This window comes from Equus quagga, chromosome 7, assembly GCF_021613505.1.
Source record: "Equus quagga isolate Etosha38 chromosome 7, UCLA_HA_Equagga_1.0, whole genome shotgun sequence".
In the NCBI taxonomy this organism is placed as follows: Eukaryota; Metazoa; Chordata; class Mammalia; order Perissodactyla; family Equidae; genus Equus; species Equus quagga.
This window is the reverse complement of record NC_060273.1, coordinates 44,264,955-44,292,429: the sequence shown is the minus strand read 5'-3', so window position 1 is coordinate 44,292,429 and position 27,475 is coordinate 44,264,955. Positions and strand designations below refer to the sequence as shown.

The following is a 27,475-nucleotide window of genomic DNA, read 5'->3' as shown; positions in this document are numbered from 1 at the left end:
TCTCTGGAACTCTCTCCAGCCCCAGTCCTCTCTGAGATCTCCAGCAGTCCCTAGCCTCACGGGGTGGGCAAGGGCAGCTGGGGGTCGCCCCGCCCTCAGGGCTTCTCTCCCGGCCTCTGCCGGAGCCGTGAATGCTCAGCGTGGCCCCTCTGCTAACGGCAGGCAGAGAGTTTTGTCTGCTGCCCGGGCGGAGCTCCGGCGCTTCCCCTCCGGGTCGCAAAACCGGCCTTTGAAAATTCCCCCAGCCCCGGTCCTCTCCGAGATCTCCGGCAATCCCTAGTCCCACGGGGCGGGCAACGGCAGCTGGGAGATCTCCGTGCCCTCCGTGTCTCTCTCTGGGACCCTCCGGGCGCCCCGAGCACCAGGCTGGATCCCCCCGCCAATGGCGGGGAGAGACTCTCCCCGCGGGCTCAGGTGTGCAACTCCAAAGTTTCCCTCTGCGTTTAGGAGTAATTGCAGGGGGTTTAGGTAGGGTTCTGGTCACCTGTTTCCACCGTCGCTCCTCTGTTGTGTTCTCGCTCCTGCCCTACCGCTCGTGCGTGGATCCTCTGGGGGCGTCCGTTGGAAGAAAGCCGCTTGCGGGTACCAGGCTGCCCGTCGGGGTCGGAGAGCCCTCACCTATTTCCACATCCTCCCGGAGGAAAGTCCATCCGCCTTCCGATGTATAGTCGCGTGGGTGTCTCAGACGTCCTGAGATGCTGTCTGGATATCCTTTGTCAAGCGATAAGTGTCCAAATAATTGTAGACTCGAAGGGCGAGAGACAAAGAGGACTACTCACGGTGCCATCTTGGCTCTTCCTCAAACTTGCCTTCATTTTTGAAAGATACTTTTGCTGAGTTGCTAGATCGACAGGATTTTTTTTTCTTTCAGTGCATTAAAGATTTCGTTCCCCTGTCTTCTCTCTTGCATTGTTTACAGCTAAGTCTGCAGACATTTTATCTTTGTTTTTCTGTGTGAAATGTAATACTTTTCCTCTGACCGCTTTTAAGGTTTTCTCTTCATCACTTGTTTTAAGCCATTTGATTAAGATGTGACTTGTAGTTTTCTTTTTTGTCCTTTATGGAGTTTTCGTGTGCTTGGGGGTTCACAGAGCATTTTGTGTCTGCGGGTTTATAGTTTTCATCAAATGTGGAAGATTTTCTGCCTTGGTTTTTTTTTTGGTAACAGCTTGAGATATAATTCACACAATTCACCCACTTAAAGTGCGCATTCAGTGATTTTTATATATTCAGAGTTTGCACCTACTACCACAATCAATTTGAGAACATTTTCATTGTCCCCAAAAGAAACCCTGTACACGTTAGCACTCATTCCCGATTTCGTCTCAAACAGCTAGCCCTTGGTGACCATTAATCTTCTTTCTGCCTCAAAGGATTTTTTACTATTCCGGACAATTCTTTTTGTTTTTTTAAAGATTGGCACCTGAGCTAACAACTGTTGCCAATCTTTTTTTTTTCCCCCCTGCTTTTTTCTCCCTAAATCCCCCCAGTATATAATTGTATACTTTGGTTGTGGGTCCTTCTAGGTGTGGCATGTGGATTGCCACCTCAACATGGCCTAATGAGCGGTGCTATGTCTGTGCCCAAGATCCAAACCCTGGGCCGCCGCAGTGGAGCGTGCAAACTTAACCAGCTGGCCCCGGCGCGGCCCCGGGATGATTCTTATAAATGGAATAATATAATATGTGGTCGCTGGCTTCTTTCATTTAGCAGAATGTTTTTAAGGTTCATCCATGTTGTAGCATGTATCAGTACTTCATATAATCTTCTATTGTATGAATAAACCACATTTTATTTACCCATTAATCAGTTGTTGGACATTTGGATCATTTCCACTTGACTCTTAACAAGAATTCTTCAAGGAACATTCATGTATAAGTTTTTGTGTAGACGTGTTTTCATTTCTTTTGGGTATACACAGGTATACCTCAGAGATACTGTGGGTTTGGTTCCAGACCACCACAATAAAGCAAGTACTGTAATAAAGAGAGTCAGGTGAATTTTTTGGTTTCCCAGTGCATATAAAAGCTATGTTTACACTATACTGTCATCTGTGAAGTGTGCAATAGTGTTATGTATCAAGGAAGGAATTGCTGGCTCATGTGGTAACTCTTTCTTTACCCTTTTTGAGGAATTGTCATACGGTTATCCGAAGTGGCTATGTCACTTCACATTTCCACTAGCAGCATATGAGGGTTCCAGTTTCTTCATACCTTGCCAATTCTTATCATCTCTCTTTTTCTTTGAGGAAGATTAGCTCTGAGCTAACATCCGTGCCCATCTTCTTCTACTTTATATGTGTGATGCCTGCCACAGCATGGCTTGATGAACAGTGCGTAGGTCTGTAATGGGATGCAAACCGGCCAACCCTGGGCTGCTGAAGCAGAGTGAGCAAACTTAACCACTGCGCCAGCTGGGGCCCCTCGTCTGTCTGATTATAGTCATCCTAGTGGGCATGGAGTAGTATATCATTGTGGTTTTGATCTGCATTTCCCCGTTTATAGTTTTCATCATGGTGATACTGAGGATCTTTTCATGTGCTTTTTGGTGATTTGTATATCTTCTTTAGAGAAGATCGTCACTCATTTTTAAATTGGATTATTTGTCTTTTTCTTACTGAGTTTTGAGAGTTCTTTATATCTTCTGGATATTAGTGTCTTATCAGATTTATGCTTTGCAAATAGTTTCTTTTGTTCTGTGGGTTGTTTTTTCATTTTATTGATGGTGTCCTTTGAAACACTAAAGGCTTTAGTTTTGATGAAGTACAATTTATCCAGTATCTTTTTCATTATTTCTACTATTAGTATCATATATAACAAATTATTGCCTAATCCCAGGTCAGGAAGATTTATGCCTATGTTTTCTTCTAAGAGTTTTTGCATTAATTTTTGTATAAGGTGTGAGGTAAGGGTCCGACTTAGCTTTTGCACGTGGATATCCAGTTGTCTCTTGCCTTTATTTCTTAAGGTATTTTTTTCTGTCCCTGACACATCCCTGTTTTGGGAACTCCAATTACATATATATTAGGCTGTTTAAAGTTGTCCAAGAGTTCACTGATGTAGTTTTTTTCAGTCTGTTTCTCTGTTCGTTTTGGGTTGTTGAAAGATTACTGTGGCTTTGTTTTAGACATGGTGTTCCACTTTGGAAGTTCAGTGTGGTGTCTATGCTGACTTGTATCTCTGCTTCACATATTTAGTCTTCTAGCGTCTGACCAGAAGGGATGCAGTTAGAGTAACTTTTAAGGTCTCTCTACAAATTTTATCATTATCTCTTCTGGACTGATTTTGATTGATTTTTCTCTTCATTATGGATGTTATTTTCCTGGGTTTTTTTGCATGCCTGGTAATTTTTTTATTGGGAGCCAGATTTTGTGAACTTTACCTTGCTGGGCGATGTATATTTGTATTCCTATAACTAGTGTGGAGCTTTGTTTTGGGATACACTTCAATTACTTGGAAACACTTTGATTCTTTCAAGGCTTTCTCTTAAACTTTCTTAGGTGAGACCAGAGCAGTCTTTAGTCCGGGGCAGATTTTGCACGACTGCTAAGGCCAATGCCCTGTGAATTACAAGATTTTTCTGGCAGTTGGGAATACCAGTTGGCCTCAGTGTGTGTGAACCTGGGAATTGTTGCCTCTACTCCTTTTGCATATTTTTTTCCTCTGGCTCAGGTAATTTGTCACACACATATGCTGATTGATACTCGGTTGAAAACTTGAGGGGCCTTTCCTCAGATCCCCCAGACCTCTCTGTTCCTCTCTCTCCTCTCTGGTACTCTGCCTTTGTAAATTCTAGTCGTCTGGCTTGCTTGGACTTTTGCTCTGTCTCCTGAAGTGGGGGAGATCACTCTCCTGCTGCTGTCCAGGAGGAAAGCTGAGATGTTGTGGGCGCCTTGTTTGTTCCCGTCTTTCAGGGATCACGTGGGAGGGCTATGACTGGCTGGTGTCTGATCTCTGGAATTTGTTGATTCGTGTATATTGTCTGGTCTTGTAGTTGTTCAGCTGGGATAGTAAATTTGTTCCCTGTCACTGCATCTTGATTAGAAGGGGAGGTCTCAAGATTGCTTTTTGAGCCAATAGAAAATCAGTTCTCAGAGACTGGTCTATTTTCATTACCTCTGTTTATTTCATTCTCTCTCAGACTAGATCCTGGACCATTAAAGAGATTATAGGAAAAGTTCTTAGATGGATTATAGAAATGATTGGCATCTATCAAGAATTGTCAAAGTACAGATTTAATATTGCATTGAAAGACATGATTCTCTCCTCAGTCACTGAATCCTGTGTCCACTGCTGCTTGATTATGTAGTTATGACTTAATATCGGAAATGTTTCTGGGCAAGTGTTTTTACTCGTAATTATACAGTATAGCTTTGTTTAGTTACATGATTCTTGATGCAGTTATCACTTGGGTGCTCTGGTCTTAAAAGTTTGCTAAGCTGAGAATATCTTGTTTACCTTTTGTTTGTAGGCAAGATTCTTGTTTTCTGTAGTATAGATATAAACAGCCTCTGAAATACTGGATTAGATGGGTTTTTTTTTGCATAAATCCAAATCCATCATCTTGAAATACAGATTTATCATTACTGTAAATTGCTCATACTTTTCATGTCATAGCTGAGGCCACTTTAAAGAATAGTCTTAACTATTGTGCTCTTATAATAAGGATGCAATCTAAATATTCACCGATTGCCTTATATGGGATTTTTTGGTCTGCTAAGTGGAGAGTTTATAAACTTAATTGTAGCACTGAATTGTTCTAGAATAGGTAAGATTTCTCCTGTTAACTCCTTCCATACAATTTTTTGTGTGATAAATAACATTTAGGTGTTTCAGTGAGTAATAATTTAATCCAGGGACCAAATTGTAGTAAACACTACATAATCCTTGCCCCGTTTTTTCTTTTCTTACAGGAAAAGTAAGAAGCTTAAGCTCATCTTTGTGGTCACTAACTCACCTGACAGCTTTGCATCTGAGTGACAATTCCCTGTCCCGTATTCCTTCAGACATTGCCAAGCTTCACAATCTGGTGTATCTGGACCTGTCTTCTAATAAAATCCGGAGTTTACCGGCAGAACTCGGAAACATGGTATCACTCAGGTATGCAGATTCAACTTAGTACATAACTCTATACCCCGTGAACCAAAATAAGCATTCATTTTATTAGGAAACAGCACTATCAATTTAATGGTATTTGAGCAAAAGTAAACATAACTATACATCTTTTACGTAAAGTTTTCTGGGAAAATTGAATGTCAGCTAATAAATAATAAATCAGATAGATCCATTGCCTAAAACTTGTTTTATTGCTATATTTTGTGTAATATACTTTATTCCTGAACCAAGATTTTTGGACAAAGTGGAAGTAAACAAATAGAATGCACTTGTGTTATCCCACATCCGCACTCACTGATGACAGACAGTTGTGCTTTTCCCCACTAAATTCTGGGGCACCAGTCCATCCTTAACACAATCCAGGAAACCACTGCCAATCAATGAAACCTTTTTGGCCATTCCAGGGCTTGTGTGCATGATAGTAATAAAGCTTGGACTTGAAAGAAGCTAGAATTAGTTATCGAATTTGGGGGACTATATATTGCAGAGTCACACACAGTGCAGGTTGGAACCCCACTTTGCCATTTGCAAACAGTGATTTGGGGCAAGCTTCTCAACTGCCCTGAGCGCCTCCTCAGCTGTGGAGCTGCTGTGACGCTTACCAGCCAGGCTGTGATGAGAGACTTGAGATAATGAGTGAAACCACTAGCAACCTGCCTGCACATACTGTATTTAAAATGATAATTGCCGTTTCTTTTATTACCTCTGTTTTACAAGGTAAATGGGTTCCACTCAAGTTGAAAATAAAGCCGATTTCCAGCCATTATGTTAATCTCAATGAAAAATCTTGCCCCATTTCATATTATCTGACTTTTTCCTGTGATTCTACTGGCTTTTTCTCCTGCCTTCTACTGTTTGCCGCAGAGTGTGAAGGAACAAGAACCTTGAGAATTTCTTTACCTCTGTTGCTCCCAGTTCAGCCTATGACATTTTTTTAGGTTTAATTACTGAGTATATACTATGATCATTTTTAATCCCCAACACCAAATTTACTTAAATCCCCTAAACCAAATTTACTTAAAGGACCTCCTTTCCCACATGATATATTTAGAAATAAACAGGAACCAGTTATTGAGAACTAGTTTTTCTTGTTCACTTTATGGCCTCACCAAACCTCTGGTTTATTCAGTAGTGACCAAGGTTCATTTAAATTTCAAGGACCAAGGATTATGAAAATAGTTCTCATTCACATGTAAAAAGTGATAAATAAAACTTATTATAGGAACTTGCCAGTATCTCAGTGTTGGGTCTTTGGTTTTTTCCATGCTGAAGAGTCCTTTGATATTTATACTGGAGTTGTCTGTACAAAACAAATCATTAAAATAATCATCAGTAGTTAATATAGCTGCCGCTTATTCTAAAGTGAAACTTTAGTGAAATGGAGAAATATTAATCATAAACAGTTGTGCAGCTATCATAAGCTCTTTTGAGTTGGTGTTACCTGCTTATTTTAATTCTCTGTTAACAACCCCTTGGTCAGGTGGCTTTATCTTTCCACTTTCCCAAGTGTGTGAGGCAGTCTGTGCCTGTGGAGACCAGCACCGCACTCAGGGTGGTCTGTGGGCTGCAGCCATGTGCACACTGTGCCACCGGCCTGCACGGTGAGATGCACAGCGTGTCAGAGTAATTTTGTAACTGCTTCATACTCTTACAAAAATTAGGGCTTATATTTTGCTGGTCTCTTTTTTTTCTCACATCGTTTTCCTAGTAACTCATTTTTTTCCCTATATTTTAAAAATGTATTGGTCTGTGGCAGTTTGGGTTTTTTTTATTATGTTTGTTTTTTACCACATATGGTTTGAGAAGCACTGCACTAGACATTGGAACATAATATAAAATTTTGTCAATCTTAGGAGCTTATATTCCCAGAAACTGTATTGTTGATTTTAGCTGTTAGTTAAAGGTTAATATGTCTTCTGACTTCCTGGAATTTTTACATCAACAGGGAACTCCATTTAAATAACAACCTGTTACGAGTTCTACCTTTTGAGCTGGGAAAACTGTTTCAGTTGCAGACTTTAGGCCTGAAAGGTATGACTTCCCATATTTGTGCTGCTTATGTTTTGTATGTCTGTCTTTGAGTCTAAGGAAGCCATAAGAGGGAATTCTTTTGCTGGGGGATTTGCAAGCTCACTCTTCCCCAAACTTTGTTGATTTCTTAGCCACATCCCAATGGTTTTTGCTCTCGTCTCCCTGCAGACTGTTTGGTAGTCTGCATTTTCGTTTTTGCTCCTGGCCCAGCCTTGCTTTTCTAACCTTTGTTTCAGTCATCTCTATGTTCTGGTGATATACATCTGAGGTCAGACTTTATTTATTTCATCATGCTGTAAACAGCTTTTTCTCTTACATTCAAATCTCAAAAAATGGAGACTCTCTCAAAGTGCAGGAAACGATAAGTAGAAAATTTTGATCCATTTGGACCTGCTAATAAAGATCAGTATTTGAGCATTTTTAAAAAAACTTGATTTATGAGGACTTCATTAATATGTTAGAATTTGGGGCCATAATTAATCCAGTAAGAGCTGTTGGGAAATATTTTTTTAAAACTAGCAAAATTGAAAGTCCTATTTTAATAATATGTCAATACTTATAAATGTTTTATCACCTTACGTGATTCTTCACCAGTCTTGCAGATGTGTCCAGTTTACTCTATAATTGATGCCTAAAAAAGGTCACATAATGACGTCTTCAAGGATTGCACTCTTATTTCTTAAAAATACAGTTATAAAATGAGGTTTTTACTCCTATAAATCCATTTAATGTAAAAGTAATGGTATTGTTTGCAAAAACGAGTTTAATGGAAAAATATAAATAATACATTTACAAGTGTATGTAAAACCATATTCAGCAAACATGAGCTTTATAAATGGTTCTTTGGAAAGTGTTTTCTGTGTGGGCTGGCCTTGCTGAGGCTTCTTAAACTAGAGGTCAGGAAAAGGCGAGCTTGTAGGTGCTTCTTCTGTTACATTTCCCTATGATAAGCCTAGCTTTTTTTATTTTTCTGTTTTTGTTGAAAGAAAAATAGAAAATGTAACAAAGTGTATTCATATACTGACCATCAGAATTAACAATTAATATTTTTTTAACTTTTCTGTCAGTTTTTTAATGCAAAAGAAATAGAACATTAACAGCACAAGACCCTCTTTGCTGCCCTTCTAGTCCCCCCCCATCCCAGAGGCTGATGCTGTGTCCTTCTGGGTCAAGGTTTTGTAATCCACCGTATACATTTTACAGACCTTAGTCTGTATTCATTTCTCTAGGATTCATGAACTTTATTTGAAGTTTGTTGGAGGGTCATTGGTCACAAACTTTCACACTGATTTAATGTGCATAAAAGCCTGTGAAAGTAAGCCTGGGAGGGGTAGGGCAGTCTTTATGGCACCTTTGTTTTTGATGATCCCTTGCTCTTCCAGTTCGGGAAGATCCTTTACTGTTGACATCTAGGCTTTTATGCTTCTTTCTTGGAAGTATAGTTTCACAGAGATGTTTGTTTATCCCAGATACCCTGTTGGACGTTGTTACACAGCTGTCTGTAATGATGGTCTTTTCACTGATTTCACCTTTTTTGGACGAATCCTGTTATTTTCCTGAGCTTTGCAACTTAGACTTTAATGTTGTGCCACCTTCTTCTTAAAGCAGTTACATAATCCTTGCTCTCTGAAAACGTCTATCATTGCTTTCTCATGGCACCTGTTAATTACTTAGAAGAGGGAAAATGTATCACTTAGTTCAGAAATCATGTCCGTTTGCAACATCATCCATTCATAGAGAGCCAGAGTATTTCCGCCTCATGAATCAGTTCATATCATTTTCTTTAAAGTTGATTGCATAGGGCTAGCATGCTTCACTGTTTTTTCACATTTTTCCCTGTTCTTCAAAATTGTTCTACAGTGAAAGGTGGGACTGTAATCTTAGATGCACATTCACTTTTTAAATTTTTTTTATTTTGAGATACTTAGAGATTCACATGAACCTGTAAGATGTAACACAGAACAATTCATGTGCCCTTTACTCACTTTTCCACAATGGTAACATCTTTCAGAACTATAGTGTAGTATCACCAGGATCTTGACATTGCCACATTCGAGATACACAACAGTTCCATCACCAAGGATCCCTCATGTTGCCCTTTTATAGCCACACCTTTTCTTCTTGCCCCAGCTCACTCCTTAATTTCTGACAATCACTGATCTGTTCTCCATTTCCGTACTTTTGTTATTTCAATTGTATTATATAAATAGTCATGCTGTGTGTAACCTTTTGAGGTTGATTTTTTTCACTCAGGTTAATTCTTTGGAGATTCACCCATGTTGTTGCATTTTTGTTCCTTTATGTTGATGGGTAGTGTTCCATGGTATGGATGCATTATGGTTTGTTTAACCATTCATGCATTGAAGGACATCTGGGTGGTTTCCAATATTTGGCTATTACAGGTGAATCTGCTGTGAACATTCTGTGTATAGCTTATGATGTGAACGTAAGTCTTCATTCTCTAGGATAAATGGAGTGTAATTGCTGGGTCATATGTTAGTTTCATGTTTAGTTTCTTAAAAAACTACCAAACTGTTTTCTGGAGTGGCTGTACCATTTTACATTTTCACCAGTAGTGAATGAGTGATCCAGTTTCTCTGCATCTTCACTAGCATTTGGTGTTGTCACTATTTTTATTTTAGCCTTTCTGATAGATGGGTAGTGATATTTCATTGTGATTTTAATTTGTGTTTGCCTGATGGCTGAAGATATTGAACATCTTAGCATTTGCTTATTTGTCTCTCTATATCATTGTCTGTGAAATATCTCTTCATGTCTTTGCCTGTGTTCTGTCTAATTGGATTCTTTGCTTTTTATTTTTTTTTTTCATGAGGAAGATTCACCCTAAGCTGACATCCGTTGCCAATCCTCCTCTTTTTCCTTGAGGAAAATTCGCCCTGAGCTAATGTCTCTGCCAGTCTTCCTCTATTTTTTATGTGGGTCACTGCCACAGCCTGGCCCCTGACGAGTGGTGTAGGTCTGCGCTTGGGAACCGAATCTGGGCCACCGAAGCAGAGTGTGCCAAACTTAACCACTAGGCCATGGTTCTGGCCCCTCTTTGCTTTTTTACTGTTGAATTTTGGGGGTCCTTTATATATTTTAGATCTAGGCCTTTGTCAAATATGTGATTTGCAAATACTTTCTTGGAATATGTAGCTTGTTTTTTCATCCACTTAACAGAGTGAAAGGATTCTAACACCTAATCCCCACATGTGTGTGTAGAGAGATTCCCCCACACCGGCAGGCGATTCTGGGACACTGGCTGGGTGTCCTGCAGTTCAACTCAGTTCTGACACTACCTACCCAGAGACAGCATCAGATTCCACAGGTAAAGGGCTCTGTCCTACAAGACTGCACCCCCGCCACCCCCAACTTCAGATGCTAATCACAAGCCCAGGTTGTCACCTTTGCTTCTGACCCACTGGCTGCAGATTTGAGGTTCCCCCAACCCCTCCTTGCGTTAGATTAATTTGCTAGAGCAGCTCACAGAACTCAGGAGACTCATTTACTCACTAGATTACCAGTTTATTATAAAGGATATAACTCAGGAACAACCAGATGGAAGGGATGCAGAGGACGAGGTATGGGGGAAGGGTGCCGAACCTCCATGCCCTTTTCAGGCCTCTCCACTCTCTCACCAAATCTCCACATGTTTAACCCAGAGGCTCTTTGAGCCCTGTCCTTCTGGGTTTTGAGGGAGGCCTCATTACATAGGCACAATTGATTAAATCATTGGCTGTTGCTGATTGAGTCAACCTTCAGCCCCTCTTCCCTCATGGATGTTGGACTGAAAGTTCTGACCCTCTAGTCACATGATTTGTTCTCCTGGCAACCAGCCCCCATCCTTGAGTAGGGTCCAAAAGTCACCTTATTAACATAACAAGAGACTCCTTTATCGCTCTCATCACTTAGGAAATTCCAAGGGTTTTAGGAGCTCTGTGCCAGGAACAGTGGACAAAGACCAAATATATATTTCTTATTATAAATCACAATATCACATAGGGTCTGTTAAGTAGCAGAAGTTTTTAATTTTGATGAAGTCCAGTTTATCATTTTTCCTTTTATGGATCCTGCTTTTGGTATCGTCTGTGAACTCTGAATGGCTCTGTATCCTAAAGATTTTCTCCTTTGTTTTGTACTAAAAGTTGTATGGTTTTATGTTTTACATTTAAGTCTGTCATCCAATTTGAGTTAAAAGAAGTGAGGATTAGTTCAAGGTTGATTTTTTTTTTGCCTTTGGATGTCCACTTTCTCCAGCACCACTTGTTGAGAAGTCTTTCCTCCGTTGACTTGCTCTGCACCTTTTCAAAAATCATTTGGACATATCTATGTGGATCTATTTCTGGATTCTTTCTGTTCTGTTCCCTATGGAACAGATGAGTCTATGTGTCTATCCCCCTGCCAATACCACATAGTTACCAGAAACTTGAAATAGGGTAATAAGTCTTAAAATAGGACACACTGATTTCTCCACTATAGTCTTCTTTTTCAAAATGGTTTTAGCTCTTCTAGTTCTCTTGCCTTTCCACATACATGTATCTAGATACACGTATATAGATATAGAATAATATCTATAGTTACAAGAAATATTGCTAGGATTTTTATCGGAATTGTGTTAAACCTTCATATCAAATTGGGGAGAATTGACATCTTTACTTGGCTGAGTCTTCCAATCCATGAATGTGCTATATCTCTTCCATATATTTAGATCTTTGATTTTTTTCTTCAGTGTCATGTAGTTTTTGGTATATAGGTCCTGAAAATATTTTGTTAGATTTATGCCTCAGTCTTTCTGTTCTTTTTTATTTGAGTGATTGTAAATGATACTATATTTTAAATTTTAAATTTTGCTGTCCATTTCTAGTATATAGAAATAGAATGGATTTTTTTTTTTTGGTGAAGATTTGCCCTGAGCTAACATCCATTGCCAATCTTCCTCTTTTTTTGCTTGAGGAAGGTTAGCCCTGAGCTAACATCTGTGCCAATCTTGATGCCTCCACAGCATAGCTGATGAGTGGAGTTATGTCCACACCCGGGATCTGAACCTGCCAACCTGGGCCGCCGAAGTGGAACATGTGGGACTTTAACCACGTGGCCACCAGGGTGCCCCCCTGGATTTTTGTATTTTTATCTTGTATCCTTCTACCTTGTTGAACTCCTTGCTAGTTCTAAGAGTTGCTTTTGGTTTTTTTGTAGGTTTATTTGGAATTTTCTATTTAGAAAATTATCATTTACAAATAGGGACAATTTTACCTTCTGCACTTGCTGGCTTCTTCAGCTCCTTGTCTGGGATATGTGAGCAAAAGGTAAACCCAAGAACTTCACCGCTATGTTGTTCCTCAGGTCCTGAGGCCTCTAGCCGTTTTGCCTTCTCACCGTGTTTCAGGGTCTTAGGCTTGTTTACACATAATGCACAGGGATTTTAGTTGTACTCAGCAGGAGGGGTCGGAAAAGGATGTCTCCTTTGTCTTTCCAGTAGCAACTTCTCTCGTTGACTTTTGTTCCTTATTTCTGAGGACTCAATATACTGTTTCGATTCCAGAATTGTGTTGTTGTTTTTGTTAACTTTACCTTACATATATTATTTTTCCAGGCAATGAAGAGCAGATTAATTTTAAATTTAAAGGAATCCAAAAAAGCAAGTAGACATTGGGGGAAATATATCATTAGGCTTTAGCTGCATTTACTAGAGAGTCGTAATTAGATGTTTGTGTTTGGAAGTGGTTTTTAGTTTATAAAGAAAGATCTTAGAAGGAAGGGTCCCGTAGGTATAAGCAGTCAGTGTTTGCCTCCAAACGTTGTTTGCACTAGCAAGTAGTGGAAAGGCAGCTTTAGTGTAGGTCTAGTTAGAATGGGCTGCTGACCTAGTACTAAGAAGTTTTTAGTTGAATTCATTTTCTCAAGATACCTTTAACAAAGGGTTTTGCTAACTCTCAGGTTATTACTGTGCCTGTCTCGTAAGATTGTGACTAAATGGAAATTTCAGGGCTTTGGTAGCTGTGAAGAACTGTAGACTTGGGAGAGAAGGATACTGTTGTAACCTGCCTTCCTGCAGAGACGTGCTTTGCACATGGGGAGCACATTTTTACCTTTCTAATTCTTAGAATCCTAGAGTCTTAAAGAGATCTTAAAGGTCAACTAACTTAGCTGTTCTTCCCGTCCACATAATCTGGCTTTTATGAAGGGAACACTACTACCTCACAGGGTAGGGCATTTCATCGGAAATAGTTCTCATGTTGACCAACCTCTTCTTCTGAGCTGGCTTTTCTATTAGATCCTGTCCCTTGGTCCTCATTCTGCCATTTGAGTCTACTCTTTCACAAAGAATAGGAAAAAAAACCACTTTTTCTCTGGGCTATGGTCATTCTTAGATTCCATGTCCTTTCTTTTTTTTTTTTTTTCATTTGGATGGTGAAGCTCTTTCATCATTTTAGCTGCCTTTTTCAGTCTACAGAATTTCTTCATTTTTCTTAAAGTGGTGCTATGGCATCCAAGACAATGTACACCACTTGCGTGGCGTGGATAGGAACTTTGCTGTTTCAAACAGTGTACTGTACTGTTATTTCTCATGTGTACATAAGAAATCCTGCTGAGAGGACTTAAGATTCTTATAAATACATGTAAATCGTTGATTTGCTTCCATTTTTGGCACTTGAGAAACAGTTATAGAGTTTACAGATGGCTCACGTCCGTGGGGTTTTCCCCCTGCCTTGGTGACTTAATCTTAAACCAAGTCTGCCGCATTTTGTTAATTTATTCAGTAGAATTTTAAAAAAGCTAAATGCTAGACTACATTAGGCAGTAGGATGTTTTCTTGTTGGCTTAGTTGCATTCTTACATTTTGATTCTTTGATTCATTATATTGGCTGTCATCTTTCCCTGTCTGCTCCTTCTTCCCACTCTCCCCAGTTCATTTCACCTGCTTTTTACCATTATGCAAGTGTTGATGAGGCGGGTTCAAATACAGAGCAGTATTAGATATGTTCCAGAATGATGTGAGTCCATTAGCAGTCATTTTTTGTATACCTCTATGGAACACGGTATAAATCATTTTTACTCTTCACATCAAAAACTGAAAAAAGAATATTTTTTCCAGTTTGGTATATTCCTAATAACTTTACATTGCTATATAGATGATCTGATAATTTTGGTGTATTTTTCAATTTTGAAATATTTTAGTACTTATCTTGGTTTTATTTTACCTATTTTGAAAATATTTCCAGGAAATCCACTTACCCAAGATATACTGAACCTCTATTTGGAACCAGATGGAACAAGAAGGCTACTGAACTATTTGCTTGATAATTTGGCAGGTACTGCAAAAAGAAGTAAGTGATCATTTGTTTAAACCATTTTTTAAGGGAAGACGTATAAGAATATTGCTTAATTTTGTGTTTTATATTCAACTAGTTTCAACAGAACAACCACCTCCAAGATCTTGGATTATGTTACAAGAACCAGACAGAACAAGGCCTACTGGTTGGTAGCCTTATTTTTTAACTCTTATTTTCACTTGGTCTCTATAAAGCAAATAGTATTGTTGGCATGCTTTAGATTATGGGCAGTGGTACAGTAGAATGCTTAGGGGTGATTTGGTTTGGGAGGTAATAATAAAGACTTGATTCTTGCCCACCAGGCCTCCATACTATGCTATAGAAAATATGCTGTAAAGCAGTGCTCCTCAACTAGAGGCAGTTTTATCCCCCGGGGGACATTTGGCAATGTCTGGAGACATATTTTTGATTGTCACAACTGGGGGAGGTGCTGCTGGCATCTTGTGGCTAGAGATCAGAGATGCTGCTAAGCATCATACAAGACACAGCACAGCCCCCCACAGCAAAAACTTTACTCACCCACAATGCCAATAGTGCCACTGTTGAGAAACCTGCTATAGGGTATTGATCAAATTCACTTAGAATAAATACACCAAATCTTTCTATATGAGAAGTTTCCAAACCCTAGTATATTCCAAATGTATTTGATACTGTAAAATTGTAAAACAGCCAAAACACTTACTTGAGGGAGAAATTGAACTAATGACCTCTAATCTCCTTTTAACTTAAATTTTATGAAAATAGTTTGGGAACTTCTGTGATGTGTGTAACAGGATTTGGTCTAATACTCCTTTCCTTTCACGTGAATTAATAATAGTTGCTCTATAGAAGAAAACTAAATATGCCTATTAAGGAAACTGCCTGTCACGTTTGCACATCCTACGTTAACAGTTGGCAAAGTGGAGGGAGCATAGGAATGAGGAGCCCTGGTCTTAGAGGCTGAAGGGCTCACCATCTTCGTCTTTTAGCTTCAAACCTTCTGTGCTATGTCTCTAACAGATAATACTTTGTATTATAATTGGTTCATGTATCTGTCTTTCCTTCATTATTCGAGTTTATTTATAGCCACCATGTCTGGCATATAGTAGCTTTTTAATAAATATATGTTGAGTGAATAAAGTCAAACTTAACACTTAAGTGAAAACTACTGAAATTAATTGTGGGTTTCCTGCCACGCGTGTGAATAAGTAAAATTGTCTTTCCTACAGCCTTGTTTTCTGTCATGTGCTACAATGTTCTTTGTGATAAATACGCGACCCGGCAGTTATACGGCTACTGTCCATCATGGGCGCTAAACTGGGACTACAGGAAAAAGGCCATTATTCAAGAAATCTTGAGCTGCAATGCTGATATCGTAAGTCTTCAGGTAAGTCATCAGAGTCGTATTTGTTTAAATCACACAGATGCCCAACACTGGTACAGCAAGGAGCAACCTGGGAATGCATTACACAGACACATTTGAAGCCCCAGCTTTAAAATATTTAGCTTTTTTTTTTTTTTCAAGATTGGTCCTGAACTAACATCTGTTGACAATCTTTTTTTTTTTTCCCCAAAGCCCCCCAGTACGTAGGTGTGTGTATTCTAGTTGCAGGTCCTGCTGCTTGCGCCATGTGGGATGCCACCTCAGCGTGGCTTGATGAGTGGTGCTAGGTCTGTGCCCAGGATCTGAACCAGCAAACTCTGGGCCACCAAAGTGCAGCATACGAACCTAACCACTCATCCACAGGGCTGACCCCTGTTTGGCTTTTTAACATTTAAAATAGTGACCGTTTTTTGTGAATCCTGGGAGCATTCACTGCCTGCTTTGTTGTGCAGCACTGTGCTGCTAAATTAAGCAAATGGGTTAAGCTGGGTTTTAAGCGTTTGCTGTGACAGCTCAATTTTCACCTTTCCCTCCCTAATGCCCCTGCACACTATTTTTGAATTGGGTGGCGTTGTCCAAGTATGATTTTGCTTTACGGCTGGTGATAACAGAATAATTAGGGCACAGTGGAAAGAGCATTGAGCCTGGTCCATGTAACTTGGGGTTCTTAGTCCAACTTACATAATAACTTACATGACCTTGGAAGTCACTTTCTCTCCAAGTGAAATTATGATCTGGAATTATGATCTGGGGAGTTCCTTCTACCTCTCTGATTCTGGTTCCACATCAGTTCTAAAATATCAGGAAATACACATGCATAGAGGTATATGTCTTTTCATTCTTTACTCCTAAACAACAAAGAATTGACCTTGTCATCTGGTACCTGTAAAATGACAAATAGGCGTTCAGTTAGTTTCAGATAAATTACATTGCAAAGGTGTTACATTCTTTATTCTGTAGATCAGTCCTTTGAAATTATTTTAAGCTCTCATACTGTACATATAAAAGTAATGCAAAGGACTGATTTTTGTCTTATGAAGTAACTTCGCTGTTTACAATTTTTCAGGAGGTTGAAACAGAACAGTATTACAGTTTTTTTCTGGTAGAACTGAAAGAACGTGGCTATAATGGATTCTTTAGTCCTAAATCTAGAGCTAGGACAATGTCAGAACAAGAAAGAAAACATGTTGATGGCTGTGCAATATTCTTCAAGACAGAAAAGTAAGTCATCTTATTTTTAAAAAGGAAAATTTTCTTTATATTTGCAGAGTGTGGGCCAAGGGTATGGAAATTAGTTGCCAGATAAGAGAGTGAGACCTTGTATCATTACTCAAACAATACTATTGACTTAAGGTTTTGTTTTGTTTTGTTTTGAATCATCAGAAATAATCTTGCTTTGGAGACATTGTTGAAAGTGCTGCTGTTTCTTCAGGTGTTTACTAGAGCTTAACTCCAATTGTTGATTGAAACACCTTGTAATTAACATTCCCTCTAGGATGGTAGAGCGATTCTTAAACCTATACTTTGGAAAAGAATTATTTAAAAATTACAAGATGGAATATTCCACCATGAAACCTAAACAGAAGATGACTACATTATCTTAAGTTGTAAAAGTCTTTCAAGATGTTATTTTTGTCAGTAACAGACTGAGAACAACTTTAAGCGGATGTGCGAAGCTTTGTGTTAAGTGTGGAGGATTTTCCATAATGTGATTTACATGCCATCATATCTGTTAAGGAAGTTTGGGAAAACTGCATTTCCCACAAAGCTAATATCTTGGTATTCCCAATTCTATGTTTGTGTGTGTGTTTTTGTTTTTGTTTTAGATTTACTTTGGTTCAGAAACACACTGTTGAATTTAATCAGCTAGCGATGGCAAATTCAGAAGGGTCTGAAGCTATGCTGAACAGAGTCATGACAAAAGATAACATTGGAGTTGCAGTACTGCTAGAACTTCGAAAGGAATTGATTGAAATGTCATGTGAGTGACCTTTTCACTTCGTGTAAAATTGACCTCCAAAATTTAATAGAAAACAGAAAATTTGTAATAATAGTCTTGTCTAACACCTGAAGAAACTCAGTGAGAACTTAAATCTTTCCTAAAGTATCCCTTTTTCCCTACCACAAAGCTTGACATGAGAAAGAAAGCATTGCTCAGAAAAGTGTTTCACACCTTGAAAGGCATAAAGCCAAAGAACAAAATAGTTTCTTTGCTCCCAAGGATTTTTCTCATAAGAGAAATGTTGAAGTAAATAATAGTTAAAGTAACTGCTTGGAGAGAAGAGCTGCATACACGTCTGTAATTTCTTGGCAGCAGGATATTCTGTAAGCCAACTTCTCTTCCTGACCTACTTGTAATCATTATTTTAAAGGTCTTGAGTTTTGGAGAAATGGACTTACTTCATATTAAAAGTGTATTTAGAGGGACCATCCTGCTGAGAAGTGAAACTTCTGTCACTTGAGGAACAGTTGAAGCTGAAGGATAGAAAAAATGAAAGATGGAGCTTAGTGATCATCTTCACCATAGCTAAGAAAAAGAGTAGAGATGTAATTTTGGGAGGCTCAAGTTAGGACATTTGAACTAAGACCAGAAGTTTCCAGGGGACAGAACTATTTAAAATTCAAAGCTGTCCCAAAGAGAATGGGCTGTGTTGTGCCGACGGTGGACGCCCTGTGCGGACGTGCTCGCTCAGAGGGCTGGGGTCTGGCTCTCCGGGTCGTTGTAGGGTAGATTTGGTCATCAAATGGGAGATTGTTAGGTAAATTTTAGGGTCTTTTTTTATTCCCGAGACTCTGAGATATTACTTGGTTTTAGACCCTGTAGGAATATATGGCCTGATGGACGGGTTTTGTCTGTCTTTCTTTCTGTCTAATATAGCTGGAAAGCCACATCTCGGAACAGAAAAACAACTGATTCTTGTGGCTAATGCTCATATGCATTGGGACCCTGAATACTCTGATGTGAAGTTGGTTCAGACAATGATGTTCCTCTCAGAAGTGAAGAACATTATTGACAAAGCCTCACGGAGCCTCCAGTCCAGTGTGTTGGGAGAGTTTGGAGCTATTCCACTGGTGTTGTGTGCAGATCTTAATTCTTTGCCAGACTCTGGTAAGAAAAGAATGTTATCTTATATAGGATGCTTTTTGACTTAAAATGTTTGTGTAATTTGTTGTTTCTGATAATTCCAGTTTAGTAAGAACAAAAATTCAGTTTGTAGTGGCATCTATGAATCAGGTGTAAAGATTTTGCGTGGAGCAGTGGGACCATTTTGAAAATGAAATGCTGTTATAGAAACCTGAGGAGGGAGGACATGAATCATTTTCAATAAACACCTAGGTGATAACTTGAAATAACTTGTTAAAGAACATATAATTATATTTCATTACCCTCAGGTTATGTATAATCCAGACTCTGAAAAGGTTATTAAGACAGCTTCTCTGGGATAGTAATGTAATCCAGTTTCAATTTGACCTTATGTTATAGGAGCTTGATTAGAAAATACACCTCAGGTGGAAATTGAGAGTCTTTGTTTGCACGGATCAAGCAAGTGGTTTTAACAAAAAAGAACAGGGATCTTGATCTGTCACAAAGTAGACTACAGAACGCCTTCTTCTTGAATACTTTACCGTAGATAGTACAGTGAATAAATCATAACCTTGTGATATCAAAGTAAGGATTTCTTCTTTTTTGTATTTCAGCTCCTTGTTTATTCTCTCTCCTGTACACAAGAATACTTTTTCTTGGACTTGCATGCTTGCGTACGTGCACACACACATGCACACTTTGGAGGGGTTAAATTCAGCAGCACATCACTGCCATCACGATAGACGAAAGCCATTAAAAAGATAGAAACTATGTTCAAATTCGTTTTCAGGGAAAATAAAGGTATCTGAGATGTATAATTCTTTAGTCCATCTCATCAAAACTTGGGGGTTTCTGCTGCTGACGCAGTTGAAGATTACTCTCTGGCAGTTTCTCTGCATGCTTTCCACCCACTCTTCAGCTACAGAAGTATCTGAGGGGCAATGGAAGACTCTTGTCAAAGAATGCAAATCTTAAGACCCATTTCAGTGTTGGAAAATATAGTATTGTAATAGCAAACACATGGGAAAATGTCCAACTTGCTAACTAATTCAATGAAAATTAAAATAGATATTTGCAGAGCCCATCTCATGCTTAGGAAGTTGGGAGAATAGTGTCCAGGGATAGTGAAGTTGCTCTGTAACTAACTAATAACATTCTCTTCCATGGTTGGCAATACGTACAATGGCACAATGAATCCTAATTTTGGTATTTTATACCAAGCAAATAATTTAGCATAAGCAGAAACCTACATACTAATAATTGTGTTCTTTTTAAAAAGTAGAAACAACCCGAATTTTAAAAAAATTAAGGAACTAGTTTAAAAAGATAATTGTGGGGCTGGCCTGGTGGCACAGTGGTTAAGTTCGCCCGCGCCGCTTTGGAGGCCTAGGGTTCATTGGTTCCTATCACCTGCGTGGACCTACGCACCACTCATCAAGCCATGCTGTGGCAGTGTCCTATATATAAAATAGAGGAAGATGGGTACAGATGTCAGCTCAGGGCCAATCTTCCTAAAAAAAAAAAAAAGAAAAGAAAGTTCATGTGATACAATAAAGCAAAATATAAAATATTCAGTAAACTATGATTAAACCTGTGTAAAAGTGGATTTAGACAAGTTCTGGCAAATGTATGTAAAAAAAACTGAAACATTTTAGGAAGTGGGATATTTTTGGTTTAAAACTATTTGCTGTTGAATTTTCTTTTTTAATGATTTTTGTACACTGTATATTATACTTGGCAAGAAAGTACATTTATTTTTATTATAGGTGTTGTAGAATATTTGAGCACTGGTGGAGTAGAAACAAACCATAAAGACTTTAAGGAGCTGAGATATAATGAAAGTCTCACAAACTTCAGCTGCAATGGGAAAAATGGGACGACCAATGGCAGGATCACGCATGGGTTCAAGTTAAAGAGTGCCTACGAGAGTGGCCTGATGCCCTACACGAACTACACCTTCGATTTCAAGGTGAGTGTGGAGATGGATCAGCTTTAAAACCTCTGTTTTTTGGAGTCTGGTAACTTCGTTGTGTCTTTAGAATGTGGCTATATGTTCGGAATGGAGTTAAGCCATCTTAAATTAGTTGACGTCACACTCTTTTCTTACTCCTATGTAGAGTTCATGTGATTAATCTCCTGTCCCTGCTTTATAGATACCTGTAGATTCATTTCCAGGGGAAACAATCAGATGAAACGATAGTAAATCCTGAGTTAACTGTCACTGTTTTTGGGCAACTCCATTTCTTAAAGGCTCATTACTAACAGCTGTGCATGTGCTACCACACTAATTTGTGGTCAGTTGCGGTGAGGGGTTCAATCTCTCATATTTTAATTTAACTGAAACTGCTCTTTGAGTGCCAAACTGTGGTTTATTATTAGCCATCTTCAAATTTCTAAGATATATTCACATGCCTTCTTGTACCGTTAACAGCTCACCATGTGGAGGCTTTCCTCAGTGATTCTCCTCATTTTTGCTGTCAGTGGTTGTTTAGGGCTTGTGTTCAACTGTCCTTTTTAGCCACCTTCTGCATTTCTGCTCTCTTAAATCCTGGTTTTCCATTTCTAACCTGCTGGAGAAATAATTGTTCAGGTTGGCTTGTCTATTAGAGTGTAAATACTAGTGTTAGCTGGTTCTTAATTTTGGAGAGGAGGGCTTTTTAGACTCTTGAGAAACTGCTGAAAACTCTGACAGTTTTTGTTTGCCTTTGGAGGAACCACAGTGCTGTGGGTAATGATTTAACTCGGGGAACAGCTGACTGTAGAGTTGAAGAGACTAGAGTAGACTGGGAAAAACTAACTTGTAAACGACAGAAGAAGAACAAGGGAGAGGAGGAAAACCAGGACTGTGTAGGAGTCTAACTGCTGAGGAAGGAAGGCCCTCCTAGTGGGGAGGAGCAAGTGTAAACTTCAGAGAAGGTGATGGCAAGAGATATTTCACTGGAGAGCTGGGCAGAGAGACTAGAATGTGGTGAGTTGAAGAATAACTGAGTGATGAGGTAGTAACAACCAACTTTTAGATTCTCATTTCAAGCAGATTGATTGAAGAAGACGTGAGAGTGATAACCAAAAGGTGGGAGAAATTAGGGATTTTTTTTCTCTTGTTCCCATTGCTGCTGGAGAAATGGGAAGAAGACACTTGAATGTGATTAAATACTTTTGGCCAAGAGCATGTAGAGGAGAGGCTGGAGTTACAGGGAAGAGAGGGGCAAACCAGAGATCGTTAGCCGTGTGCCAGAGGCCGTGCCTCGGTGCTGCTGAGGACATGCAGGGCAGAGACCCTCGTGGAGCTTGGGGTCTTGTGGAGAGACAGGTCTTGACTACATAGATGAGTATGTAGTTACACCTTGGGCTGCACATTAACAAGGGAAGGGAATTGGAGGGGATAGGAAGTATTAAGTGGGTGAGGACAGGATTCAGGAAGGTCTTTGGAAAGTGAACTTGAAGGTTGCGAAGGCATCAACCAAATGACAAGTAGAAGAAAGTGTTCCAGGCAGAGGGGACAGCATGTGTGGAGGCCCTGGGGCAGGAAAGAGCTTGGCATCTGCGAGGAGTGTACCCTACTTCACCTCCCCCCTAAAACAGAAGGGCTAGTATGGCAACAGAGGAGTGAGCAAGGGGGAAAGTAGTACAAATTAAGTTAGGAAAGAGAAGCAGGGCCCATTTCATGAAGGATGTTGTAGGTCTCTTCAGAAATTCTGAAAAGACCCAGCTGGGAGGAAAAATGAATGATTACCGTTGCTTAACTTTCTTCGTTCTGCCAGATTTGACATTTGGGGTACCATTTGGTTTACGTAGTACTGCCTCTTCCTCATGCTAAGTTTCTTTGTTTATCAAATATGAGTGTAAGGGTATGTCTTGAATGCTTTCAGCATTTCAGCGTTATCTTAAGTGGGGCCGTGTCTTTTTTTTCCCCTTTCTGTTTTTCAGGGTATAATTGACTACATCTTTTACTCTAAACCTCAACTGAACACTTTAGGCATCCTGGGACCTCTGGATCACCATTGGCTAGTTGAGAATAATATCAGCGGCTGCCCACACCCACTCATCCCCTCTGATCACTTCTCACTTTTTGCACAACTGGAGCTCTTACTGCCTTTCCTGCCCCAAGTTAACGGCATTCACCTTCCCAGCAGGAGGTAGTCAAGTACCTTCAGAGGACGACCTCAGTTTCATTTGTAAACTCATAAAAATCTGAATAGAGGGGAGTGAGGTATGGCCACTAGGGTTTTTTTTTTTCCTTAATGGTAATTTGAGTTTTCAATCTGATTTTTTGATAAAGATATAGTATGAAAGCCAGGTGCTAGCAACAGACAAATACTGAGCCCAATATGCTTTATATACTGTTAGACAGGGATTGGTGTGTGTGCACCTCTCTTTAATTTGTTACAAGTGATTTTCCTGTTTCTTCTATTCAAATAATATTTTCATGCCTTGAAATAGGAAAATGTTTGAACAGCATACTCTCTTTGCACAGAAATCTGTAGCACTGCTTTCCTGAGGCCAGTAGTACCATCCAGAGACCATTCTCCCATACTTGACTCTTCCCTTTTCAGACTTGTTTGTAAAATAAAGACTTTGAATTTAGCCTTTATGATTGTATATGATCCACAGGAGACCTGATTTATGAAATTTTGTACTAAAAAAATCAGATTTGGAAATGATTGTATTATAAACTAAGGCTAAGTTTTTTTTACCTGTTTCATGCGTTATAAAGGCCAGCTTGTAAAAGAAGCTGCAACAGACTTTCTCTGCTGATGATTTGCACTGTTAGGGTTTTGTTAGCCCTTTTGTACTACTTTATTTTTAAATTGAGAACATTGCTCTTTAAATCTGTTTAAAGCTTAGGACATTTTCTTGGACCAGCGACAACTTATCCATGAAACCCTGTGTTGTCATGAAAACTATCTACAGGAGAGAGAAGCTGCACAGTGAAAGATCTGGGCATCTGTGGACTGAATGTAATGGCTGGTATATGTACATTCTGATATTTTTAAATCTTTAACTTTTAAGTTAAAACATTACAGCTGCTTAGGTACAGCTTCTTAACTCGTTTTTGAGGCGCTTCCTGTCCTATCTCCACTGTGCCTGCCTAAATTTGTTCTCGCTGAGCACTGCCTGTGCGTGCAGAGAAAGTCTGTGCATCCTCTTTTAGATTTTTAAATACTGTTTAACGTTTGTGAGAATTTTGTGAAAATGCTTTTGTGTGAGCTGTGGCTCTTCCCGTTGTGAAGCACCGAAAGTCACATTTGGAACATGCTCCTAGGGTGGGTCCCTGGGTCTCTGCTCATCAGACGCAAGCACTGCTTCTTGGCGCCGTTGCACAGTGCTGTCCGTCGCCTAGAGCGCTACTATCATGTGAGCTCTTTTTTGTTTTCCATGAATTCTTTAGTCTCCATGTTTTTTAAAATCATTCCTTTTTTTAAAAAAAGAAAGTGATTTTCCGTTTATGAAACAGTATAAAGGAGATATATTTTCAAAACAGGTCCCCAAGACAATTCTTCAGATCATTTTTAAAGTGACTAAGTCATTTTAATATGTCGACCAAGATCAAGTTATATTCTGCTCTGTATTTTGCCCATAGTGCCATTAGTAGATTAGAGATCGAAGCCAGCTGTAACTTTGCAAAGTTAACTCATGTATATTTTGTTCTCATTCATTCATTCTTCTCTCAAAAATCAAATGAATTCAGAGGGAACTTGGTTTAACTGCTTTTGTTTCAACTGCAGGCAGGGGAGCAAAAGGATACCATGTGAGCATTAAACAAAAATTGTTGATTGTTAACAATTTTTATATAGAGAAGGAGTCATTTTGGATAATGACTTAAAATTTTATGAAAAATGTTCGGCACTTAAATGTGCTTAATTTGTTTTTCAGAGAAAATAAAATTACATACTGTTTAAATAAATGATGATTTTTTTTTTCTTTCTTTCTTTCTTTCTTTTAAAAAAATTTTCCTGAAGGTTTTGATCTCGAATCTTTGTCTTGGACCTGGTTTTTCCTTTGAGGTCTTTAAAGATTTTGTTGTGATGGTTTTTTTTATTTTTTGCTTTTTGTTTAAGTTGTGCCGACACCAAACACACCCAGTTTATAATCAGTCCATTAGAAGCTCGTATTGATGTAGAACTAACGCATAAATTTTATGGGGTTTTTGTTTTATTTTTTTGTAAAGTGTGAATAAAAGGTGTGTTTACTCATTTTTCCTAAACACTGTGTTGGTAATGTGCATCATGACAATTTCCAGCAAGGGCAAGCTGGAGCTGGTTGGACTGAGGAGACGAAGGGAGCCACTTTTCCTGTAATCTGCCTTTTGTCAGAACAGGTCCGAGAGCTTTATGGAAGGGGAGGGGAGAAGCACTTCCTCTGTGCGTGGAGGATGCATTCTTCTCCTAGATGCTGGAACTAGAGTGCACTTCTTAGATGCTGAAGGTTTGAGCTTTATACAAAGTGTTTTCATCTGTATTGATATTGTCTACAATATGTTTGAATCTGGGGCAACATAGTGATATATAACGGCCGGTTATGTCTTGAAAATATTTGTTCTTGCCTCTTCTTGGCATACTGCATTCTGTGGGTCAGTTTGAACAGCTTCCCCACCTTATTGAGATAGTTATAAATTGAACCAAGAGTATAGATTTACAACTGTAACTTCAAAAGAGAAAGAAATATTTTAGGCCTGTGGGGAATAAATGGTCACCCCAAGATAGATTATGATAACTTTTGTTAAGCGAGGTTTTGTGTTTTAAATATTTTCTGTGTCCTGAATAATTTCCAATAATCCATACTCCCTAAAATGCAATAAATCCTAGTATGTTTTCACAGTATAGATTTTTTTTGACAAATTCTATAACAAATATATTTAATGTGGTGTTGCCATAATGTAATTTCAGTGTTCTTGCTGGACAAATCCATCTTATGAATATTTTACAGAAGATTTGGGGTATGTTTTCTCTTTTAATGATTAGAAATTTGAAAATCCTTGTGTAAATCTCTTGAAATGCTGTTTACCATATAAGTGGTAACTATTTATGCTTTGAGAATTTAAATAATGTTCATCAAAATTAATTTATGGCATAATTTAAAGTTGTAGAAATAAAATGTTGATTGCAACTTTAATAGTCCTACAAGATAGACAAGGAACATCTCCAAGAAATATGTTTTTATTTGATTTGGTTACAGCCAAGAAAACTTATTTTGAGTTAGCACTTTGAAACCTAAGGACATTATTAAATTGGGTGGAATGCACTTCTGAATGTTGAAATTAAAATTTCAAAGCTCTGCTAAGGTTCAGGTTTTCAATAATAAATACCAGTTTTAGTATTGCGTTTTTTACTATTTAAACTCATGGGATTTGTTTCCATAGAGACTTTTAAGGTTTTGGAATCATCTCGTATAAGAACAAAAGCCAACCTAGGCAAAACAATTACAGCAGTTTGTTCTTTTAATGAACCAATCAGAATATCCAGTACAGATGCTGCAGATAATTCAAAGAACATCTCACAAGTGTTTCTCCCCCACTTGTAAACAGTATTTTAAGATGTTCATTTCGCTCTTCTTTTTGGTGACATAAATTTTATTCATGTTCAAGTAGTGTCTACAACAGAGTATCTAATCTTATTCACAGTACATTATATTGTGTAATGCACTGGACTACTTTTGTTTACCATTCATGTAACAAAACTCAGCACATTATCTGCACTAAGCTCAAAGAATGTCGCATTTGCCTGGGCGGCTCTTTGATACGGGCATAAGCCGAATGTGTACCTATGGACTGGTGGTAACAAGGGCTTTTACTGTTCTTTCCAGTGGAACCTTCTTGGTCAAATTGTAACTAGCTAGTATTATATTTATATACAGGGTCTCTTTTCTTTACCAATGTATTTTCCTACTCATAGCCAACAAATAAATTCAATATCTGTTTCAAATATTTTAACAGTGTAATTTGTATAGCTGTAGTACTGAGGTTTGAGAAAAATAAATCAGCAGTTAATCAGCGGACCACACAGTTAAAATTCTGAGTCATCTGGGACAGGGTTATAACTCACCTTTTGAAAGGGAAGAGTGAATGGGAACAGAGCTGTGGTATTGGAGAGAAGGTGTGAACTTAAGAATTTCCTTATTGGCTCTCTTGTTCTGTATGACACTCATATCTTTGCCAAAGTCCAATTTTATATTTGGGCATCTGATGGTCCTTTTGCATTTAGGATTTTTTATTGTTGTTACTATATATACTATACCTCATAATAGAAGAAATGAGCTCGTGTGTTTTCCATCTTTTGGAAGGAGGTTGACATTTCAAATAAATGCGTTTAAATACAATAGCAAACATTGTGTTGGTGGGATTATAGCAATTCATTAAATGTTTGGCTTGTTATATATAAAAATGTGTGACTTCCCTACTCTTAAGAATATTAAATCCATTCTCTTTTTAGAAACTACTTCTATAACAAATAAATGTAAATTTTTATGAGGGTGTTGGAAAAAAATCATTTAAAATCAGAAGACAATTTAGATAAAATGATGTTTGCTGAGATGTCTAGTTTTTAAAATA

The 27,475-nt window shown here is 38.6% G+C and overlaps 1 protein-coding gene across 5 annotated transcripts in view; it reads left to right on the top strand.

Moving 5' to 3' along the window:
• Positions 1–26,849, top strand: part of CNOT6 (CCR4-NOT transcription complex subunit 6) — a 61,965-nt gene extending 35,116 nt beyond the window's left edge. For 2 of the 5 annotated variants that reach the window (XM_046666756.1, XM_046666758.1), the window contains exons 3-12: positions 4,913–5,099; positions 7,060–7,145; positions 14,369–14,473; positions 14,556–14,624; positions 15,688–15,845; positions 16,909–17,063; positions 17,669–17,823; positions 18,721–18,951; positions 20,694–20,896; positions 22,855–26,849. In XM_046666756.1, the coding sequence (XP_046522712.1) occupies positions 4,913–5,099; positions 7,060–7,145; positions 14,369–14,473; positions 14,556–14,624; positions 15,688–15,845; positions 16,909–17,063; positions 17,669–17,823; positions 18,721–18,951; positions 20,694–20,896; positions 22,855–23,067 (1,562 nt within the window). In that variant the 3' untranslated portion in view covers positions 23,068–26,849. The other 3 variants (XM_046666760.1, XM_046666759.1, XM_046666761.1) reach the window with 3 other exon arrangements.
• The last annotated feature ends 626 nt before the right edge of the window (positions 26,850–27,475 follow it).